The sequence below is a fragment of the Drosophila melanogaster genome, chromosome 3L, assembly GCF_000001215.4.
Source record: "Drosophila melanogaster chromosome 3L".
Lineage (NCBI taxonomy): Eukaryota > Metazoa > Arthropoda > Insecta > Diptera > Drosophilidae > Drosophila > Drosophila melanogaster.
The window spans coordinates 25,479,066-25,504,683 of record NT_037436.4 but is presented as its reverse complement, the minus strand read 5'-3'; the positions used below and the strand labels follow the sequence as shown (position 1 = coordinate 25,504,683).

At 38.9% G+C, this 25,618-nt stretch overlaps 1 protein-coding gene across 1 annotated transcript in view; it reads left to right on the top strand.

Annotated features, from left to right (window-relative positions):
* The window catches only part of lovit (loss of visual transmission), a 434,041-nt gene that overhangs the window by 166,297 nt on the left and 242,126 nt on the right, over nt 1-25,618 (top strand). Inside the window, exon 3 of the mRNA NM_001316486.1 lies at nt 23,638-23,900. Coding sequence (NP_001303415.1) covers nt 23,638-23,900 — 263 coding nt within the window. The remainder of the gene's footprint in view (nt 1-23,637; nt 23,901-25,618) is intronic.

Genomic DNA, 25,618 nt, shown 5'->3' with positions numbered 1-25,618 from the left:
CGAACCACTTACGCACGATTGCAATTGGAAAGGTGGGATACCTATTAGAAGGTGGAAGTCTTATTTGGATGAATATAATAAAGAATTGCTCTAAAAGCCAGGGAAAGAAAATGTAGGAGCAGACGCACTATCGAGGGCACCAAGGCAAGTTGAAATTAATTCATTGACAGCAACTCAACATAGCGCTCAAAGTTCTAGCCACAATTTGATATCAAATGTTGAATCTCCGATTAATGTTTTTAAAAACCAAATTTTTATACTTAAAGAAGAGCCACCTGACTATAAAGATTAGATTATGAAATCTAAAATTTTAACATTAGCAAAACAGTGTCAGGTGTGCAAGGAAGGAAAATATGATAGGCATCCCACAAACCCAGAAATATTGGAAACTCCAATTCCTGAGTTTCCGGGACACACAATCCATATAGATATTTTCTCTACAGAAATTTTTTTCTATGGTACTAACGGCAATTGACAAATTTTCTTAACTTGCGCAAGCAAAATTAATAAATTCAAAATCAATAGAAGACATAAGAAAACCCTTACATGACATCCTATTCTATTTTGGCGTACCAAAATACGTCGTAATGGATAATGAAAAATCTTTTAATTCCGCTACAATAACTTTTATGATGAGAGACCAGCTGGGCATACAAATTTTTAAAGCACCCCCTTATAAAAGTTCCGTAAACGGACAAATAGAACGGTTTCATTCTACCCTCGCTGAAATTATGAGATGCTTAAAAACTAAACAGGTACACCGATCTTTTGATGAACTATTATATTCAGCTGTCTACGAATACAACTTCACAATTCACTCTGTAACAAAAAAGCGTCCATTAGAAATATTTTTTGGCAGAAATATAACCACTGACCCAGGAGAATATGACAAAAGCAGACAAGATAACATCGAAAAACTGAAATCAAAACACGCAACAGACTTAAAAAACCATAATGAAAAACGCAATAAGATCAAAGACTATGAGCCAGGGCAAATAGTGTTTATAAAGCAAAACACAAGACTAGGTTCTAAACTGTCCCCACGGTACAAGAAAGAAACAGTAAAAGAAAATAGACATACAACTATTATCACAGAAACAGGAAGAATCGTTCACAAGAGTAACATAAAACAAGAGTAATAATAAAATTTTTTAGTCCGATACTGCCTAGGGAAACATGTCCGTATTCGTCTGAAGTAAGAAACATAAAATGAAATAAAATTTTTTTATAATAAATACCCTCTAACTCACAATTGTTGTCCGTTTGCGGGTATCGATCCGATCGTGAGGTATCGGCCTATACCCTTAAAAAATTAATTCGTTCACTGAATAAATGATTTCATATACATTTTTTTTCTTCTTCCCCTTTTCCCCATTACAGGATTTTCTTATTTGTAATGCTTCTGCCATTAGCATTGGCAAATATGGAAATCACTAATTACACCGACGCTCAAACCGTCTCAGTGTACAAAGGATTAGGGAAACTACAAATATCATCAACTAAATTAATCCATCTAATAGACCTAGAACAGCTAGAAACAGAATTGTACAAAATACGAGAACACACAATTAATGACTTAAAAGAAAGCTACCTCTACCATACACTAACACACGAAATAGTTTAGGCATTTACCGCATTAAGTACTCTGACCTCAAAATATCGCAAAGTTCGATCAATCAATTGGATTGGTTCAGCTTGGAAATTTGTGGCAGGAAATCCGAATCATGACGAATTAACTATGATCGAAAATAATTTAAATAGCCTTATAACTAACAATAACGATCAGGTAATAGTTAATAAACAACTGCAAAGTAGAATCAATAATTTAACAACAATCTCAAATATGCTTACGAACTCAATAAAAAAGGATAACAATTTTAACAATAAAATAGCAACAAGTCTGCAAAATCAGGTCAGATTGATAAAAGAAGAAATTGTAAACATTAAATATACCATTCAATGGGCAAAAATTAACGTAATTAACACACTCCTTTTAAACGAATTTGAACTAAATGAAGTAAATAAAATATTTCAAAAAACAATATTACCTCTTTATCAATCGCAGAAATGCTAGAATTTGTTGATGTTTCAGTATTACATAATAAAACAGCGATTATCTATATCATCAAAATACCAGAACTAGACCCCACTACCTATCAAGATATGTTGATAAAACCCGTTATAAAAAATAACTCTATTATACACTTAGAAACGAATGAAATATTCATAGCGCAGAAAGAAATCATTAATGTACCCAAAAACTGTAAAATATCCAATTACTTTAAAATATGTAAAAAAGAAAGCACTGTAAATCTAAAAAAAACAAAATGTATTGCTAAGTTAATTGAGGGAAAGGAAGCGCTGTGTGACTTAAGTAATGCAGAACATATTCAGGAAAAAGAGGAGATCGATGGCAGCTTAATATTACTTAACAACTACACCGGCAACTTAATACACAACAACATAACTTACAATATAAAAGGAACATACCTGGTTTATTTCTGGAACGATACCGTTCAAATAAATAGCAAGCAATTCAACAATAAAGAAAAATCTATCCTAAAACCCGGAACACCAATAATTCAAATGTCACCCATAGAAGTGGAGAGGTTAAAAATTTTGTCATTGGAATCATTGGAGGCCCTCAACATCAAAAACACAAAGCACTTAAATAATATAACAACACACTCTACCATAAACCACATCGCGATCTTGTGCTTACTGGGCACCATACTACTACTTCATACTTCTTTCAATAATCTCCAAAATCCACTTTAAGCCCAGAGAGAAAGTAACCATTCAAATTCAACAAGAGCTTCCCACGCTTAATATTAAACTTAAAACAAATAATTTAAAGCCAAAGCCGATACAGCCCGAATTCAACAATATTCCCTATTTCTAACACCCACTTGAGGACAAGTAGGATCCTGAGGGGGGAGAGTTAACAACAGAAACTTTTGTTACTCCTCTCGACGGCCGATACAATGAACCCTTAGTACTTTGCCTGCAAGAATTGTGCAACAAAGTATTCTAGGGAAAACAAGAGTTCAAAAATCCTAATTCAACAATATTATAAAAATCCGCCGCGACGAACACACGCAACACCGAAATTGCAGAGATTACAATTCGATCCAGCTCAATCAAGTTCAAACCACTCCAATGCTCCGCCTAGCTGCCGATCACGCCATCAGCGACGACGCCAATGTTCTGCCGACGCCTCTGCCACTAAGAGCAGAGAAAACATTGCCTATTTCTTCCTTAGCAACGGCAACACATCGCTAACTTTGTAGTGCATTTTTACTCGAAATAGTAACTGGAACGGAGTCTTCTTTGCGGAGCAGTGTACATGCGAATTTAGTGCTCCTTGAACTTGCGCTATAAACTAATACCACTTGGATGGATATTCAGCTGGCAATTTAGCTATCATTAAGATTATACACCTGTTTACAAATTCAATTTGTCCGTTTCCTCTTGAAACTCCTGTTGTAGTCCACATACGCTCAATTCAATTTCTCTTTATATGCTTTAGAATTGATTTGACGTAAACGCGACCCCTCTATCACCCCTCTCTCGCTTATAGCCACACAAATTTGGTGAATGCCGATACTGTTTAGAAGTTTCATCCATTGGTCCAGGATGATCAATATGAAGAGTGTGCAGTGGCTTATCTATCTTGTCAATACAGAACAGCTGACCTTCTTTCTTTCCTACCTTTTTGTTCATCGGAATACATTTTACGCAATCGTTGATGCTTTGACCTACTTTTCCTCCATTTGAGGAATCCAAATATGTTGCTGCAAGGAATGCATAGTTTTCTGCAGGGCAAAATGTCCAATATGAGGTGCTTCCTTTATTATATCGTTCTCCACTGATTTAAGGACGACTATGATCTAGATACCATCCACTACCTTGAAAATGCTTTTTACTGGAAGTCCTTGTAGGGTTGCGGCATGAGAAATTCTTCGACATACAGAATCCATTCAGCTACTTCTCTGGGTACATCTTTCTTCTTCACCGTCTGAGAAAACGCTGCGCAATCGGCGAGCAACTTTAACTTGACTTCCAGTAGGTGGTAGGTAATGGAGAAACTGCTTGACAGATAAATACTAAGCTTTAACTTCTAGAGTATAACTGTGGCGCTTTGAATTCGCTGCTGAAGTTTTCTTTCAACTGGATGTGCATTAATATGCCACCAAACCCATTCAAAGAAGAATGAGTATGTAGTTCGGTTGGTGCTCTCCCGTTATAAAACTGCAGGACAGGTTTATTCAACGGTTTATTTGTTAGCGGTCGGGTTATTACTGCATACAGTTTTACTGTAGAACAGTTTAGCGAATATCATTATATCGTCAAAGTAGGTATGCATGGCACCTGTTTGTATCAGGTTTTGAAAAAGGTATTGAAAAAACTGTTAAGGTAAATTGCAAAATCGAAATGGTGCTAACAGAACTCAAATAAACCCTATTTGGTGATAAAATTAGTCCAGCGACGACTAAACTCATTGATCAGTACATGTAAGAAGATGTTCTCGAGATTCATGACAGTAAATACTATTGCAGATTGCAGCTCTGCTAGTACTTCATCAATTAAGGGTACAAGGAAACTGTCCGTTTCTTCCGTCTTTTTACTTCACTATGACCACTCGACTGGCGAAATTTTACGTTGTCTTCTCCCTTACGGCGGCCGCTTCCATAGCTGGATACCGACATGGTTGATGGCGAAATGGTTTTATTTGCTCATCCGGTCCGATCATCATTTGTAGACGACCTCGATTGGAGATTCAGGTGTCTTCAATGTGTCACGAAACTTGGATGCGAAGTCAAAACCAAGCAGGGCGTCATCATCAATATTTTTATCAACAACAACAACAAGTTTTTATTCTACCTCAGCTCCATCGACGCACATGGCTCCTATAAATGAACCCAACGGCATTGTTTTTACATTTCCTAGGCCTCAGAGTACAGTTAAACATTTTTCCCTGTGCACGCCTGTAAGTTTCATGAAAACTGAGTTGTGTGTCCCACCAGACAATCTATTTCAAGTTTGTTCACGTTTATCGCTTTATGTCGTTTTGAAGAATGAACCATCTGCTCAGATCTGGATACTTGTAGACACTCCCGTGCAATATGTCCCACGCCTTCACATTTAAAACATTTTGTATCTGTATTGCGCTCCCTTCTCAGGTGCTCAGCTTACCCTCAAATAAAGCAACAAACATTTCGGTGGCTGGCATTTTCTTGCCACCACTGTACGATTTGACTTGATTGAACATGCAGTTGCGTTGGTATATCTCGAATTGCTCTTTAAGCTCTTGAAATTTTTTGCTGATGTACAGCTTAAATTTGAAATATCTTGGTATATCTAACCCATCCACAATGTATCCAAAATGTATCTTCTTCTCTTCTGCAGAAGATTGATTTCCCGGCGCAAATGTGCTGAAATTAAAGCGTGGCATTTTCCACGAATACTTTGAAAATGTACGAACACATACTTGAATTTCGAATCAAAACAACTTTAAATTTTACCCGAAAACACGCACTCTCTGAAAAAGTATTCATCTTAGGGAAAATAATTAAATTAGTTTAGATTAAATAATATAAAAAAACGTTAAATACTACAAAATTCAATTTAAATAACATTAAAAATATAAATAATGTAAACTAAGTTTTCCCCTCGGGCACACATTTTTTTTTATATTATTATTTTTTATATTATATAAAAATATAGCGGGGTCTAGGCCATCAGCGGAAATTTCGATCAGGTGAAAGTCTCTCTATTTACTCTAACCGAAACTTTTCCGGGTGCATCTGATAAAGAGATGCAACGTCTAGTACATTTCCGTTGCGTAATACTGCATTTAATATGACCGTAAGTTAGAATCCCAAAGCTAACCGCAAGCTTTCTAAAGTTTGTCTATCAGGAGCTTTCAGAGTGATCTAACATAAGGGCTTCTAGCACTCGCTAGAATTTCTTACATGCTGGTCCCTCCTCTTCATTTGTTCTATTGATGTTACTTCCATAATATCGAATACTATTGCTTAGCAGCCGCGTTGATAAATATCGACGTCCAACTCTACTCTTCATATATATATTCTTGATCAGGATCAATAGTCGGGTCGAACTGGTCATGTCCGTCTGTCTGTCTCAGGAACTATAAAAGCTAGAAGGTTGAGATTCAGCATACAGTCACGCCCACACATTTGAACAATTCTTAAATTGGTGGTCTCTGTGGAAGTTTTCCTACAGTAAGTCGAATAATAACACGTATATACTTAAAAAGATAATGTTTACATTATGTACTTTTTTATGTGTATTTTGTTTTGTTTAATATACAAAACATGTCTAATAGCACCCAGGACCTAACGCGCCGAGATCTCATCTCCAGAGATTAGAGTGGCGTAAGTTTAACGGAACACAGTTCCGTTACATTAAATATACACATGCGAACTGTATGTACTTTTAACGATCAATACCCAAAGGGTATTAGGCAAAGAAGATTGTTAGCCTTTTCCAGGCAATTCATTTTATTAGTATAAAGAAATTGCTTAATTGTTTTCAGCAGCGAGTATAATCAATTAATATATCATATTAATCAATAATATGATATGAATTAAACTACGATATAATGAGTAAGTAAACCATTTTTGACGCTTAAAACTCAACACACTTTCCACATTTGTGAGCGTGACAGTTTTGGTTCATTTTTGGGTGTTAGAGCGGCAACATTTGCAAACAAACTTGCGCTGTGTCTGACTCTGGAAGCTGCATGTTAATACCAACATTCTTGATTTTACAGCTCCTGAAATCAAGGCGTTCATACGGACAGAGGGACACGGCCAGATCTACTGGGATAATGATCCTGGTCAATTGTGCAATTGTGTGTTTCTGCTTGGCACGCGCTATGCAGGCGCCTTTTCTATTCTTTTGGTACGCGGCAGAGAACCGTTAGAGTTTCTGCCGAACGTTGTCTGAATGCAGGGGAGCGGCCTACCAACAGCGAAGACAGCCGCGATGCAGGAAGAATCAAGGGCGGTCAGGTCAAACTGTGATTTATGGACCTTGGACCCCGGCAAAGCGGAAAGATCGTGAATTAACGGTACCCCGTTAGACCTTAGACTCGAGCGGGCCAAGGGCACAGGGGTCGAACGGTAATGGTGCGGACGTCAGACGTCAGACTGGCACAAAGAAGACGCACCGTGAACTAACGGTACCGCTCTGGACCTTGGACTCGAGTTGACAACTGTTGGACCTTGTACCCGAGCGGGCCGTGCGCAAAAGGGGAAATAACGGGATCCTCGCGGCCTATAAAGGGACGGCGCAAGTGCAGCTCAGTCACTCAGGCAGTCAGTCTCAACACGCGAGGAGCCGTCGAGGAAAGTACCGGTGCGAGTCGCGCGGTCAGCGCGTAGTCGGAACGAAGTCTGAAGGCGGAGGAGTAGGAGTTATTCAACCAGACCGCGCGTGAAGGAGGTAGTGAGACAGAGCGTTGAAGGAATGAGTTCGGGAATAAGAACGCGTGTATAAGTCGGAAAAGAATATACAGTGGAAGCGTAGGGCAGCAAGGGGTCCGCAGTACACGGAAGGACGAGCACTGCAAGTGAAGAGTGATCCTGGGAGTGGAGGAGAAGGACCTGACGTGTCTGAAAGGGTCAATGGAGTCCGTTGTCAGCAAAGGTGGTCCCAGGCCGAGCGTTCGCTCGCCCATGGACGATACACCCAGCCCCATAACATCCTAAACCCGATCCAGCCGGCAGGTGGTCCTCTGGAGGAGACAACAAGGACTTGGTGTGTTCGAAAGGGACAGTGGAGTCAGTGAGTGGAGTCAGTGGTCGGCTAAGGTGGTCTCAGGCCGAGCGTTGCCTCGCACGTGGACGATACACCCTACCCCATAACTTCCTAATACCGGCCGTTGTCAAGGAGTACACCTTGTCAGGAGAAACGCCGCAGGAGTAACGAGATCGGCGAAAGGGTCAGTCATAAAACAGTAGAATAAATCGATTATAATAAGAACCATCTGCTTTTCCTTGGTCGGGCAATCACACAAATCATACATTTGGTGGGACGAACGCACATACTCTCTGAGCTAGCCGTTGCAATCCGTAGCGAGCAGAAATAGAAAATAAGTTCGTTACAGCTGATTTCGTTAGTTCTGATTTTGTGAAAAGAGATTGGGTCAGTCAGTTTTCGATCATTGCGCAGAGCAGACATGCCTCGCTCACGCGCCAGAAAACGTTGCGCAGATAATAACGAGAGTAGTGAAGAGAAAGAAGGGCGGCCTGATGATTCTTCGCGTCTCATTGGCTGTCACAGACTTGCTTTCCCGGTATATCATGGACAAAGTTCCGAGAATGGTTTCTGCAACATTTTGCGGAAACAGAAACATTAGCGGCAGCAGTTATGAATCTGCCAAATGAACGCCATGCGAAAGGCGAGTGCCTTTCGTTATATGGAAGCCGAATGGTTACTTCGCTTATGGCCACATGTAAGACACTGAGTATGGAGCAAATCGCATTGTTCACTACACTGGCGCATGCAGCTGGAATTGGCAGGCTTTTGCGGCGTTTAGTTTTCACTTCTGACATCAACACTCTGAACGAGCTGCACCAAGAACTGAAGGCATATTCATTTGACGCTAGACCGAGCCACCTTTAAAACGATCGTACATCAGAGTCGCCAGGAAAACGAGCTAAGCCCTACATCAAGTGTCACAACTGCGGGAAGCTTAGTCACAAAAGGTCGGATTGTCGATCAAAAGCAATGTCAGTGCACGTCCAGCAACCCGGCAAGCAACCATCAGGGAAAGACCGATCTACTTTGACTTGTTTCACCTGCGGTAAAGCTGGACACATCTCTAAATACATCTATGTATGTCCTGATCGTCAGGAGCGTTCGTCGTCTACCAAAAACAGATGTCAATATCTGTACCGTTTTTGAACCTGTAGGAACGTTTTCGCAATCTGGTGAGTCGTTCCAAGCGAGTGTTCGCTCATCAAGGAGCAAGTCATTTTTGTGGGAATTGGAGCATGAGCAAATACGGCAAAATGTAATATCTATTTTAACTAATGAACTCGTCCTAGCTATATTTGACCCACAATTTTCTATCGAGCTATGGCGCTATTTTGCTGCACCGAATTGAACAGAAGCTTCGAGTTATCGAATATTGTAGCAAGATGACATATTCAGCAGAATCACGATACCATTCATATCAACTAGAGACACTTGTTGTCCACAATTCTATAAAACACTTTCGCCATTACTTGCATGGCCGTCATTTTGTTTGTGGCCTTTAGAGTTCATAAGTGGTGGTCGTACTTGCAATCTTTTGAATTTGATATTCAGTATAGACCAGGTGAGCGTATGGCTCATGTTGAGTTTCTGTCTCGGAATCCGGTTCCAAAAATTGTCAAAACTTCCATTGGCGTAGTCGAAAGACATATCAATCTGACAGGAATATCCGAAATTGGTCTGAACAGCAAAGAGACGAATAAGCTTCTTCTATTATCTCTAAATTGGGTAGCGATTAATTTTCCGAGGATTTGGTCTGGAACTCTATACCGAAAAGTTCAAAGCAGTTTAGGTTATTTATCTCTTGAGAAAATGTACGAGTTCTATTGGTTCGCTAAATGTCTAAATATCTTCGCCAATTTGTGAACAACTGTATAACTTGTAGATTGTCAAAACCTCCGTCTGGCAAAATACAATCCCAACTCCATTCCATTCCTAAAATCGAATCATGTGGATATTACATGTAAAATCAAAGGAAAAATCTACCAGAAGGAGTACATAATTGTGTTGATAGACGCATTTACCAAATTTGTCTATCTTCCTCATACTATGAAGTTAGACACTGATAGTTACATTAAAGAGTGAGGTCTGTTATATCGTTATTCGGAATCCCCTCCCGACTTATCACTGATCAAGGTCGTAGTTTTGCTGGTTCGGCATTTCGTGATTTCTGCTCAGCACAGAAAATGGATTTACATTAATTGGTGCACAGGTGCTAGTTGTGCCAATGAAAGGCCAAGTGAAGCGAGTCATGAGAACTTTAAGTCCATGCTGACGTCCAAACTGGCCCAGGATATTGGCAGGAATCTTTAGATGAGATCAAGCTGCCCCTTGTAACCCAATAGAGTTACAAAACTCAGTCCATTAGAGATACTTATTGGCAAAGAAGCAAGGCTATTTGGTCTTACACCTGTTGTAAATGAAGAAAATATTGTCGATGTGGGTTCAGTTAGATAAATGGCAAAACGTAACATTGAATAGAATGCCAAAATTGTTAAAGCTTGACTCGATAAAAATAAAGCTTCTATTGTAAGACACAAGGTAGAAGACCATGTTTTGCTTAAAAATAAAGAGCGTCATCGGACCAAACTAGATCCTACGTTTATAGGTCCACTTGTAGTGTCCGAAGTATTACCAGGAGATCGATATAAACTCAAAGCATTAAATAATAACCGAACTTATAAATAATCTCATGAATCTTAACGATGTATGCCTGAGAAGAGGATTACCACAGTGTTTGAAGATGAAAGCGCAGAAGACGCCAGTGAGGGCTGTGATCTTGAGAATGACTAAGAACTCGTAAACCCCCGGACCTATTCCAAATGCGACATTCTCTACCTCATGGGTGCCCGAGTTGTGTGGTTCGCCATTTTGTTGCAGTTAAGTTTAAATTTCGTAACGGTTGAAGATGTGAGTTAGCTGGCCGTCTTATAGACCGCGTCATCTGGTAACTGCTAACAAAAGATGGACTGGCCGGTTTGAAAACTATACGCCAGCAGAAAAATTAATTGAAAATCAAGAACTTTAACGATTTCTGTGTGAAGAGGATTATTATTATTATTATTATTATTATTATTATGATTATTATGATTGATGGATTGATTGGTAATCCGGATCTCATGGCTTAAATGTAATAAATGAAATGTTTTAAATATTTGTATTGCATTGAAGAATAACTTTATATTTCGAAAAAAAGAGAATAAGCCTTTGAAAGATTCTGTTTAATTTTTTTTCAAAAAGGAAGAAAAAGGGGGTTATAATAAATTAACAACGATGATCGATAGTAACGGATTGCTAGCACACGAGGACGTTTAATAGTTTAGGAAAGCCGTCTCCCAGATCATTTAAATTTAACGACATTTCTAGCAATTGTGTGTTTCTGCTTGGCACGCACCATGCAGTCGCCTTTTCTATTCTTTTGGTACGCGGCAGAGAACCGTTAGAGTTTCTGCCGAACGTTGCCTGAATGCAGGGGAGCGGCCTACCAACAGCGAAGACAGCCGCGATGCAGGAAGAATCAAGGGCGGTCAGGTCAAACTGTGATTTATGGACCTTGGACCCCGGCAAAGCGGAGAGACCTTGAACTAACGTACCGCGCCCAAGGGCACGGAGGTCGAACGATAACGGTGTGCACTTTGGACACGGCGAGGACCGTAATAATCCAGAACGAGAACTAATCTTAAATTTGGTGGGTTGAAGTAACCAAACTCTATAAGATAGCCGTTGCAGCTCGTAGCAAGCAGACGTAGGAAAACAGTTCGTTACATCTGGCGCCTAACCGTGATTGTAGGCCAGGAGAAGAGAGATTAAGTGTTTATATAGCTTGAAAAAGGCTGACAAATGTGGAGAAACAGGTGAGGGAGTTGAGGGCGAGAAGCCGTTCGAATTTCTGGAACAGCTGGAAAGTTCAGCAATGAAACTAGTAGACCAGGCGCACGTCGTGCAGAAAATGGAGATGGGCGCCTATGGCACCAGCAGTCGGTGACTTGGACCTGGCACGCGCGGTTGGATCCGGTGCGGTCATTTGGGCGATGATCCGGAAAACCCGAGATCTTCGTTTACGCATCCGGCCGGAGAAGGAGAACCCGGAAAAGAGCCAGTGCCGCCTCCGCAGCCATACTGACCACCTAGTGTACTTCGTTCGAGGGCTTTATGCCATTGTTCCTTACTCAATTGTTCTATTTGGTACCGCTAACTCAGTTTTCTCCCAAATAGACACAATTTTGGTACGGAGTTACCACACTGGTACGAGGTTACTACACTGTGTTCTCTTAATCCGCATGAATTCTTGTTTTCATAAACCTTGAGAAATAAAAATTCGTTACCAAGAAAAAATAAAAAGTATTTAGGCTTAACGGGGCTGGGCTCACTGAAGCACTGTGATAAGAAGTTATAAGAATACTTTTTATAAGCGCGAAGCCCACAGCCTACCGGCCACATTATCGGTGACGGTGATACCCGGACGGACTCTGAAAGGGTAGCCGCGATCATCGATTTTCCGTTACCGAAGAGCTTAAAAAGTTTGCGGAGTTTTATGGGATTGTGTGGATGGTACCGGAAATTCGTCGCAAACTTCGCAACGCTTCCTGCACCATTGACCGACAAATGTAGTCCGGATTTCGTGAAGCCGTTTGGAATACATTGCGACGCCAGTAAGTCAGGCGTAAGGGCGGTGTTGGTGCAATCGCATTTGTCTCAAAACATCTAAACAAAGCTCAACGCAATTACACAGTCACGGTGCTAGTATGTTTTGCCAGCTATAAAAGCTCTTAAGATCTTCAGAGCTTACGTGGAAGGACTCCAACTCAAAATAATAACTGATCATGCGTCGCTTAATCATGACTTAAATTCACGACTAGCGTAATGGGCATTAGCTTTGAAAAGATTCAATTTCGAGATTGAACACCGCAAGGATTCTTTAAATGTTGTCCCGGATACATTGTCTCGTGTGAATGAAGAGCCTTTGGCCGCTGTGGATTTGCAGGAAGGGTTGATTATTGAATTAGATTCCGAATTCTTCTAGTCTGATGAGTAAACAAAACTAGTAGAGAAAGTGAAGGAAAATACTGCAACAAACTGGTTTTTATACAGAAAAGCTGAGCACCTGACTGGAGAACAAATGCACGATGAATATGCGTGGAAACTTTGGGTCCCCAATGAATTTGTTTCGGGCATTCTTTCTCTCGCGCACGACAGTCCTTTGGCCTCGCATAGTGGTATTCACAAAACTATAGAAAGAATAAGACGTTATTATTCTGGGCTTGACTCATCTGAACTTCAACCCCGACGGACATGTTCTTAACAGAGGTCCAGTTAATATCGAAGATTAAGTGCAAAATTCAAGCCCAAGTGCAACCATCATATAAAATCGAAAAGACGCTAACACATATTTATATGTGTTAAAAACCTTATATATATCTGTGAACAAGATAAACAAAAAAAGTGAAAACAATAAACAAAAGAAAAATATGAGCGCATCCGACGCTCAAAATCAGAAGCGAGAGCTTCAAGCTAAACAAAACAAAAACAACTCCTACCTCTCATTCACCCACATATCAAACTACAGAAACAATTATCAAAGCTTACACCCTCAAAGTGATGGAAGAGCGCGATCTTGCTCTCCAGCATTGGAGAGACCCAACAATTACTCTCAGCACAGGAGCGCAGAATGCGCGCCAAGCTCATCTGCACGTACACCAACAACAACTTCCGCTATACCAATAAACACACACTCAACTCTCCCGCTCAACTCTTCCGTTCTCAGCAACTTCAGAAACCAACACCACAACTGCAACCGTTTTGAACTAATAGCACAAGATGATGAAGACGAAACCCAAACTGACAATGGGACAAATGCAACTATAAATACGCAAATGCAAATTGAACACAAAAAAGAAAAACCGCCCCTATATATGTTCAAAATGATGAAAACATACACCAACTAACTACTGCTTTAAATTCATTGGAAGATATGATATGAACTAAAAGCACAAATGAAATAAAAAAACAGTCACTAGAAACTACTCACTATCACAACATATTAAGACTATTGAAAAATAAAACGACCAAATACTACACCTTCAGACCAAAAGACTAGATAGGGTTTAAGCTAATTCTTCGTAACGTCCATCATGCTACAGACAAAGACGGTATTATCAATGAACTAGCTCAGTAAGGGCATGATGTTATAAATTTACACAACATCCAGCGCTACAACTCCAAACAACCATTGCCTCTATTCTCTATTGAACTCAAAATGAAAGACAATAATAAAGACATTTATAAAATTGAGCACCTACTTCATCGCAAAGTAATCTTTGAGCCACCGCGACCAAAACGAACACTTCCTCAATGTACAAAGTGCCAAAAATATGGACATACAAGAAATTACTGCACCAAAGACCCTACTTGCGGAAAGTGCGCTGGAAGGCTGTACTATTAACACACGATCGGACAGAACAAGCACTAAATGTGAACTATGCAGTGAAAACCACACTGCAAACTATAAAGGTTGTATGGTGTACAAAGCACTACAAATTCAAAAATACCCAACTCTTCGGAAAAAGGAAATACCTGTAACAGAAACAACACATCAAACGACACAACACAGTACAACAAATAACGTAGTAAAAGCGTGAAAATGTTCATCATATTTGTCATTTGGGCTTTTAATTGTTTCATCATTTGCTTAAGTTCGTCAAAATCATTTTGTGCAGTTTGGCTTAATTGAGTTGAAGCAGGTTGTATGTCAGGTACAATAGTAGGTTGAGTTGTTCAGTTGGTTTGATGGCTAGTTACTTGGTTTTTATTTAAGACTCCGGCATAGGATAAAGCTGGCGTATTTATGGCTAGTTAAAAAAGCTTAACGCGAGAACCTAACAATAAAATCATACCTAGACCTCTCTTCCGACCATTCCCCAATATTAATTACATTACATGGTGGACTAGAAGAAAACAACAACGAATCCCCTTTATTTAACCACAAAACAAATTGGAACATGTTTCGCGTTATTTTGGAACAGAACATGGAAATAAATATCTCTCTAAAGACAAACAACGAACTGGACTATGCAGTAGCATATTTAAATGACAACATCATATATGCAGCAAGGACACCATCTATATAAATGATCACATTAAAGAAAACTCCCGCTTTTATTAGAGACAAAATCAGACAAAAGCTTAAACTTAGGAGGATATGGCAAAGGACTAGGCATCCAGAAGATAAAAACAAACTTAATAGAGCAACAGACGAGCTCAAGAGAACTCTCAGGGAAGACAAAGATAACCGGCTTCAATACTACCTTAGCAAACTTGGAACTTCCTTATCTACAAACTATTCCCGACGAATTGACGAACCCAACTATACACAAGCCACCTATAAAAAGAAACAACAACACATGGGCGAGATCAAACAAAGAAAAAGTAGACACTCTTGCTGAACACTTCAAAACATAATTTACTAATGACATGGACAACGACAATGCTGAGCTTCCAAGACAAATCACCAACTTAAATTGTGCAATTAAAACTATAGCAAAGGCGGAAATTAAATTTCACATAAAACAAATTAAAAACAAGAAAGCACCCGGATATGATTTAATCAGAGGAAAATTTTTTTAAGAACTACGGGACGCTATAATCATCACCTATATTAGAAACTTGTTTAACGGAATCCTTCGGTTGCAGTACTTTCCCATAACTTGGAAGGTAGGCCAAATTAAAGCCATTCGAAAACCAAGTATTTGAAAAACTCCTATTTAATAGAATCGAGCCAATCCTAAAGCAAAAAAATATAATACCTCCTCACCAATTCGGCTTTCGGAAGCAGCACTCGACTGTCCAACAGGTCCATCGAGTAATTAACAATATAACAGACGATATTGACAAAAATAAATTTTGATATGCTGTGTACTTGAACATTGCTAAAGCATTTGACAGAGTGTGGCACAAAGGACCGCTACATAAGCTAAGAAATATACTACCATATAACCTATATACCATTCCTCAAAGCTATATAAAGGACCGATTTTTCTATATTAAATACGACAATGAATGCTCAGATATTATGCCAATGTCAGCGGGTGTTCCCCAAGGTAGTGTGCTTGGGCCCATATTATACCCGATTTATACCTCCGATATTCCAGCGCCAACAACCCCTGGATCAAGGGTATCAGGTATCCTGGTTTGAGAGATGGGGTATCGAAATAACTTAAGATAAAACTCAACAAGTAATACAACTTAATTGGCTAATAGGAAAACACTCAAAACTAGAATTACATAATAAAATAGCAATATACAAAGCGATAATAAAACCAATATGGACGTATGGAATAGAACTCTGGGGAACTGCCAGCGAACGCAATCAAAAACGCTCAGAATAATCACAAAAGTCGAATATTACATTAGAAACGAAGACATACATAATGACATAAACATAGAAACAGTCAACGAAACTATTTAAAAAAAACAGCAAAAAACACACAAATAACTACTTAGCCACCAAAACACAAACTTGAGGCAAATACCGATGACAGAGTTGAAACCAAGAAGATTAAAACGCAGAACTCCAACAGAATTAAACAATAAAATTATTAATGTATTAGCGTATCCTTGCACTGGGAAGGGCGCTACTTTTCTTTTTCACATCTAGTTAACCAATTACTTATTGTTATTTTTTAAAAAAAGGTTGTAGTTTAAAGAAAAAAATTTAAAAACAAAAAAAATTCTAGGCCTGGTATCGTTTCTGACATACCGCATGTTAGGTTTGTGAGACTACTAAAGCACCGCCGCTAGGAAAAGCGCCTGAGTCTCAGCGATTCATCTAACGTTTATTTATCGATTTTTCCGGCCGCATCCTAGGTCAAGGAGCGGCTACATAGGTATCTTTATTGTCGTGGATCATTTTTTGAAGAACGTATTCTTAAAGCCAGTAAAAAAAATCGATTCCCACGTCGTCATAAAGTATCTGGAAAACGAATTGTTAATGACGTTCAGAGTCCCCGAAGTGATACTGTCAGACAACGGTTCTGAATTTCGAGCTAGAACGGTACGGCGTTAAGCACATGTTGGCCACTGTTCACTCGCCTCAGACAAACGCTTCGTAGCGTTTAAACCGGTCGGTAATTGCTGCAATCCACGCATATCTACGCCTCGACCAAATGGATTGGGATGAATTTCTCAGTCGAATATGTTATGGATTAAGGTCTGCAGTACATTCTAATATTGGTACAAGTCCTTATTAAATGGTATTTGGGCAGCACATGATCGGCGCAATTTCAAGCAAAGCTGCTTTCAAACAGGTTATAACGCCAAGCTCAGACCTACGTTCGTGAAATCTCGAGGTCGTAAGAAGATCGGCAACTCGTACTACGAGCTGGAACACCTCCAAGGACGAGTTATGGGTACATATGCCAAAGATATTCGGCAATAAGGTACCTTCAGTCGGTCTCAGCCTAGGGTGTCTTCATGAGTACCCTAGTCTGAGTGTAGCGGGGGTTTTGTAGTGGCGACTGAAGCTGTTATGTTAGATTACTTTGAAAGCTCCAGATAGACAAACTTTAGGAAGCTTGCGCTTAACCGTGGGATTCTTATTTAGGGTCATATTAAATGCAGTATTATGCATGGGGAATATACTAGACGAGATGCAACTCTTTATCAGCTGAACCCGGAAAGTTTTGGTATAATTTGGTTGTCGCAAATAGAGTGACTTTCAACTGATCGTGATTTTCGCTCATGGCCTAGTAAAGTCGTGAAAGGTTCGTGTTGTTGTAAAATTATAACCTGCGGGCGTGTAAATTTTGTTTAGTGCGGAAATATATTATTAGAGTGAGTTTTCCTTGCCACAAAATGGTGTGCGGTCTAAGTTTTTGTGTGTGTTTTCCAGGCGGAATTTAAATCTGGAAAAATCTTCGCATGACTGAGCCATCGCCCAGCAGCGCTACCGCCCTGACCCCCAAGGTTCGACTGGGGCAGTCAAAGGGTTTTGAATATCGGGGGAATAGACGCGAAGGCTTTAACTTTTTAAGCGGACAGAAAGAGAGAAAAGAACCAAGTCAGGCCGTGTAGTGGAGCATCCGTAGAGCACCCCTTCCCTTCACAGCCGCAAATAAATTGAGACCCCGCGATTTGTGTTTATCTTAATTAATATTGTATTAGAAATAAAAGGGTCCAAAGTAAGGCTAAGCGCGCGGACAAAAATAGCCGCGTTAGGAGACAAGAATACACTTGGAGAAGCTCCCGATGAAGTAAACATATGAAAAATCAAAGATATATATAAAATAATAATATAATATAATATAAAATTGTGGATAAGGAACTGGAGTCCCCCGACCCGTTAGATCACTTGAGAACATTGAGATCACCTGAGAGCGACAATATAGCGATCTCCACGGCGTTCTGCGCGAAAACACAGATCTGCCCTTGGACTATTGGATTTGGGGACACTTGGTTTCAAAGAGACGGTGCAACAGCACACAATTCAAGAGCATCGATGGCTGTTTTGAGGGAACACTTTCCGGAGCGCCTTATCCCAATTAGAGGCGATTTGGAATGGCCGGTACGCCCTCCCGATCTGTCCTCTTGTGATTTTTTTCTATGGGGTTTTTTGAAATCCGGTGCTTATGTGAACCGTACAAGATTTGAAAAGCAACATCCAAGAAGAAATTGGAAACATAACACCTGCTATGCTAACAAGAGTAAATATTTTCCGATGCCTACAATAGTTTTCATTGACTTCTGAAAAATGGAAATTATGCTATCGCACCCTGTATATTATAATGTTTTACAATAATCCACCAAAAAAATGTGTACCCGAAGAGGAGACTTAGTTTACATCACTTTTGTATATTTAATTTTATTTCAATTAAATTTTATGGTATTTAATATTTTTTTATATTATTTAATCTAATCAACTTAATTATTTCCCCTAAGATGAATACATTTTCACAGAGTGCGCATTTAAATTTGGTCCAGAGAACGTTTATTTAATGTCGATTTGATTCGAAATTCGAGTGAAAGTATCTGTGTGTTGGTACATCCTCAAAGTATTCGTGGAAAATGCCACGCTTTAATTTCAGCACATCTTCGGAAGATCGATCTTTCGCCGAGGATTAAAAATGAGTGAGTTTTATTTACATACAAAAATTTAAATTGGAAATGACACACAAAAATCACTGACAGAAATAACAAAGAGAAATCAACTTAGTAACAAACAGAATTTTTTTCAAATTACATACCTGGAAAAAATAATAGACAAATAGAAAAAAGGAATTAAATACAAATTTTTTTATATTTATTTTTCATATGATTAGGAAAAAAATGCGGTTATAGCTAAACCTTTGTCAGACCTTTTAAGAAAGGAAGTGAAATATGCATAGAGCAGACAGTCATTTACATGCCATCATGTACATGAGTCAAAAGACGTTGCAGTGTGCTGTAAAATATCACTCATACGAACTGAAAGTTCTGGCAGTCATTGCAGCACTGACAAAAGGATACAAAGTTTAAAATAGTCACGGATTGTAATGCGTTTGCAAGGACGATGAAGAAGAAAGATGTTCTGTTGCGAGTAGCTAGGTGGGCAATGTTTTTACAATACTATGACTACGAAATCGAACCTAGATCAGGAACAAAGGTGAGGCATGTAGACGGTCTCAGTCGAGTGGAATGTTTTACATGAGGCTGACTACATAATAAATGAGATATTGTTCAAGGATCCATGCAGAGAACTAATCGTGATTCCATATCAAATGAAAACTGAAATCACAGGGTCTGGTGGAGAAATCTTATTTCATTCCAAAGCTGAAAAATAAGGTGCAGGAAGTTGTGTTGAGTGCATTTTAGTAAACTCAAAACCAGGTAGACAGGAGGGATATCGCAGTCCAATTGATAGGGGAGACAAACCATTCGTCACTTATCATATAGATCACGTAGGACCGATGGAGATCACCAAAAAGATGTATAATCACAAACTAGTCATCGTTGATGCATTTTCGAAGTACGTTTGGTTGTATCCGACGCGAAGTACTGGGGTAGAGGAGGTACATAATTGCTTAGGGAGACAGGCGGTAAATTTTAGTAACCCATTCAGGATTGTGTCGGACCGTGGTGCAGCTTTCACATCAAATTTGTTCAGGGAATATTGCGAAAAACACCAGATTCGGAATTTATTTATCGCTACAGGTGTACCTCGGGGTAACAGTGAAGTCGAAAAAATGCACAAAATCGTGGTGCCTATGTTGTCGAAGATAAGCCTGGAGAACCCTGGAAATTAGTACTAGCATGTGGGTAAAGTTCAACAATTGATAAACAATATCGAGCCCAGAAGCACATGTAAGTTGTTGACAGTTCAGAACTTAAAGAACAGGTGCAGCATAATTTGATACATGAGTTGGAAAGAGTGTAAATTATGAGTCAGGACGATAGGAATTATATAGAAGCGTTGCAGTTAGAGAACAGGCGAACTTTCAATCGGAAGAGAAATGACGAAAAGCAGTACAAGGTCAACGATCTACTACAATCATACGTATTATATCAGTATGGTATGGTTATGGAGTTGGTCTGAAGTTAAAATGAAAGTTTCTTGGCCCTTACAACATTGTAAATGTTGATAACCAGAAAGTGGGAGACCAAGGTCCTTTAAAAACATCCACTGTAGCTGAGTTCATGAAGGAGTTCGGGACGAACACCCAGTCAGGAGGGCCGAATGTAGAAATCGGAACCAAGCGTTGGTTTTAATAACGCCACAGGATAGCGTGAGAGAAAAGAGAGAGAGAGATGAATAAAATTGAGAAGCAGTCGGTGCCGAGATCTCATGGGTAACACATGAACCACACATTTTTGTAAGCTCATTAAAGTTTTGCCGAATATTAATCAAAATACAACGTCGTCGCAGGAGTTTGTTGTCATTCAACGGAACCCTGGGGCCATGTATATAATCTTGATTCTTCTTGAACAGCCGAGTAGATCTGGCCATGTCTGTCTGTTCGTTGAATGTCGAGATCTCAGGAACTATGAAAGCTTGAAAGTTGAGATTAAGAATACAGATTCTAAAGACAAAGACGCAGCGCATGAGACATGGACGCAGTTGCCCCAAGTTGACACTCCCACTCCGACGCCCACAAAACGCACAAAACTGCCACGCCCACAGTTTTGAAAAATGTGTTAATTTTTTTCATAATATTATCAGTCTTTTCTTGTAAAGTTCTATCGATTCTGCAAAAAAAAACTCTTTGACTCTTTGACCTAAAATCACACACAATTGCCACGACCACACTTTTGAAAAATGTTTAGATTTCTCTTTGTATTGGCAATTTTTATCGGTGTACCAAAAACCACGTCCCTCCTTTCACCAACAAAACGACCAAAACGGTCAAGCCTACACTTTTTTACACAGTTTTTAAATTTGTTCTCATTTTATTTCCCAATATCTATCGATATCCCAGAAGAATTATGAAATTTCGCGTTCGGATTTCTTCTAGCTAGGTAACGGGTATCTGATAGTCGGGGAACTCGACTATAGCATTCTTTCTTCTTGTTTTTAATTTAATTTATTTTCCACACAAGGATCTTTTTTTTGATACTTCTTTGTATCCCACCGACTGCGCCAGTAAAATATTTCTACTTTAGTGAGTCGAACTAATGTAATGACTTAGAACAACACTAGGGATAAAAATGATCGGAGAAATAGTTTTCACGTCTTTGTATTTTTGATCTCAGCTTAAGACTTAATTTAAGTGACAAAAATCTTTCTTATACTGCCCGTAAACAACGGAAGCGAGATCGGCCGCTGGGAATATTGTTGAATATATATATACAACTAGCGGATGTGAATTGTGTACATTGCGTAGGATTCGCCACTCTGCAAATTCTTATTTCTTCGGAAAGTACTGATTATGTGAAAATATCACTTATTGCTAATTTGTTTATATTATTTCGGAGCGAGATCGCGCGCTTGGGATATTTACAATACAATACAATGAGTGGATGTGGATTGTGTGTATTTTGCCATTCTGCATATTCTTATTTCTTCGGATAGCGCTAGTTATATGAATATTATATATATATAATATAACCGATTCGGTCGTTCTTATTATTTATAACTGAAGGGTGGCACATTTATTATTTTATGTTATTATTATGTAGAGTAAAAGCATACAAAAGATTCGTTGAAAAGTATGTTACCGTTATTACCTTGGTTATCAAAGAGTTGACACAACTTAAAAATGAAAGGTCCAGACTTTATACAAAATTTTGAAATCTCGGTTATCAGTCTATCTTATCTAAATATTAAGTGCTCGGACAAAGGCAAAGAAAAGCTTACTGCTCTATGATCTTCAGGGTGTTAGCCTGTCTATTCGAAAGGCTTCGACCTTGTGCAAGCCTCGACTGAAACTGTTTACTTTATCTTGAATAGCAAGATGCAACTGCTTGTCTTTATATAAAGGTGGTGAAATAAATTTGATCAACCTTACATGACTAAAATTATATGCATTTCGTCCGTCCGATTCTTTAGTATGAATCTACAATTAGGAATTCAATCTTACCGCATTGAATTTTCTTAAAAACATTCTTGTCGTTGGCCTTATGACACCAAAATTGGGATGCAAACCTTATATTACCTTACCTTATATTACCTTATATGACCTTCCCAAGCTAACAGTAGAACGATGGTTGAAACAGTCTTTATTATACGCGTTACTCGTAGAGTATAAGGGTATACTTAATTAGTTGAAATATATGCAACTGGCAGAAGGGAGCGTTTTCGACCATATAAATCTTATCTTATATATAAATATATTCTTGATCAGGATAAATAGCCTAGTCAATCTAGCCATGTCTGTCTGTCCGTCTGTATGTAAGAACGTCGAGATCTCAGGAGCTATAAAAGATAGAAGGTTGAGATTCAGCATACACACTAGCTGAGTGACGGGGAACTCGACTATAGCATTCGCTCTCGTTTTTAATCTTATTCGTGGTGAAGTTGTTAGTCCCGTATTGGTTAGTCGGCTAAAGTTCGCTGTTCCAAGCAGATTCACTTGGAACTACATACTCCCTATCCTCAATCAATCTAACTAAAAGTTACATGTCACCTGTGTCAACCGGCATTGCCAACAACCAAGCATCGGAACAGAGTCGACGTGGCGTTGACGCCTAGCGGAATCTGACAACTGGTGAGGTTGAGTAATTATTGTAAGAAATATTGGTAGTAAACTGACTTCAACCGAAAGCCATAAAGTGCGTTACGTTACTGAATAATCGGGTCATTACAGCATCTATAGAGTATTACCTCTAATACCTCCTCTTACCTCTAATCCTGACTGTCTTCCGGTCTCTCTTTCCCAACTTGTATACCCTTTTCCTCTATGAGTTATGGCCATAAACACATTCGTTGAAAATTCGTTGAAGAAGGGAGCGTTTTGAACCGTATAAAGTCTATGTAATCGTGATCGTTGATCATGAAATTAAGTATGCAGACTCCAGACACATACACGCCTCGCAAGTCAAATCACACTTAGAAAATGTTTCGATATTACTTGTTAGTTTTGCTAATTTTTGATCGACTTGCCAAAAAGAAAACTTGTCCCACACGTCTACAATCTTAAACAATTTTTCTTTTTTTTGAGTATTCTAAATTTCTATCGATTTGCCAAAAATAAATATGTTCACGCTCAAGATTCGCACTTCCCCTATTTGAATACGGGTTTCTGATAGTCGAAAAACTCGATTTTACATCTGTACTCCATGACTGAAAGAGGCTAATATATGTATGAATGAATATATGAATGTATATGTATGTATAAATTAAAAAAAAAAATTATTACCACCTTTTTATTTCTTTCACACTTTTAGAACAAAGACAAGAACCGAATTAGTCAGAGTTTCTGCGGCTGTTATGGGTATCGAGTTCTCATATGCAGCCGAAACAGCATTTGTTTCCCCAACACTTTTAAAAATTGGAGTTGAGCATCAGCATATGACACTCGTTTGGGCATTATCACCATTGGTTGGATTTTTTCTGTGTCCAATTTTGGGATCTTTATCTGATCGTTGCAAACTGAATATTGGACGACGACGACCATTCATTCTTCTTTTATCAATTGGAGTCATTTTTGGTAAGTGAAATCTAACAGTTTTTATAATAACAAGACATTTCAAATAAAGTTCAATATATAAAAATGCATAATAAAAAAAATAGATAACTCAATATATAAGTTTGTAAGATAAAGGTGTCGTTGAAAAGTATTTAACAGGTAGATCGAACTTAATAAATTATATATGTTCTTGATCAGAATCACTGGCCGAGTCAATCTGTCCTTATCCTTCCGTCCATCCGCTTATCCGTCCGTATGAACGTCGAGATCTCAGCAACTTTAAAAGCTAGAAGTTGTTATTCGACATGCAGATTCCACATATGACCCCAAATTGCCCACTGTGCTACCCGTTACTCGTAGAGTATAAGGGTATACTGGACTCGTTGAAAAGTATGTAACAGGCAAAAGGAAGCGTTTCCGACCATATATAGATTATATATTCTTTCTCAGGATCAATAGCCGAGTCGACCTGGCGGTGTCCGACTGTCCGTATCTCAGGAACTGTAAAAGCTACAAAGTTGAGGTTACAGATACAGATTCTAGAGACATAGACGCAAGTCTGTTAACCCACTCTAACGTCCTAAAACCACCCAAAACTGCCACGCCCACAGTTTGAAAAAACTTTATTTATTTTTATTTTAGCAAAATTTTTTAAAAGTCTTCTGCATTTCTATCTTCCAAAAAACTTTTACTCACGCCCACTCTAACGATCTAAAGTCGCCCAAAACTGACAGGCCCACATTTATAAACATTTCTTTCATTCCCTAATAGCTTTCGATATCCCAGAAAAATTATGAAATTTTGCGTTTGCATTCGCACTAGCTGAGTAACGGATATCTGATAGTCGGGGAACTCGTCTATACCAATCTCTCTTGTTTTTTATTCCTCATCAATATTATAAAATGGTCATATGTTATTGGTTGTAAGGAAATGTTTTGGAAAATTATTAATTCTACCAAATACTAATTCGTATGGACAATGTATACAAAGTATTAAAGCCAAATGTCCCAATCAGTTTTGTCAACGTCTTTATTGGACCTTACTTCAGAATGAAAGATTCAAATACCGCTTTGGCTACGGTATTTGCATTTTTGTTTGGTATTGGTATGCCAAGTAAGTATTTTGTCAGGTCACATATGAGAATATGCAGTCACTCTTTCATTACCATTTTCCAATTTTGGTAGTGGGCAAATTGTATCAACTATAGGGTATTATGCCTGTTCTGGTGTTTCGGTTATCGTATCGTAATTTTTTTTCCATTCCGCACTGCTTTTAATCTATTTTTAATATAGAAAACCACTATTTTTGTTTAACAACTCAGTCATCAATATATATCTCGCTCAGGGGCTTCTCTTGTCTTTTGAAAGTTCCTGGTGTCTCACCAGACTTGTCGCAATAATAATTACGCCCTGATGAAGCTACCAAACGCTCCGACAAAATTTCCTTTGTACTTCTTAGCCGGGCGCAATTATGATTTTAACCTCTTTTCAGGCACCCGAGACTTGTAAGTTCTTATTTTTTTGCAATCAGCAGCAGCCTGACTTTTGTACTATTTTATAAAAGATTTCGTTTTTCATTTATGACTGACCTCCACCTTTGTGTTCACCTTCCGATATTGTTTTTTTTTGTGCGGCGTTGCCACTCGATGATCTTAGTATTTCCGCAGTGTGACCCGTCATGTGGCGATAGTTCCTGTAGCCCAGGCTCCCCCGTCCCTAAGCACTAATGACTATAAACTA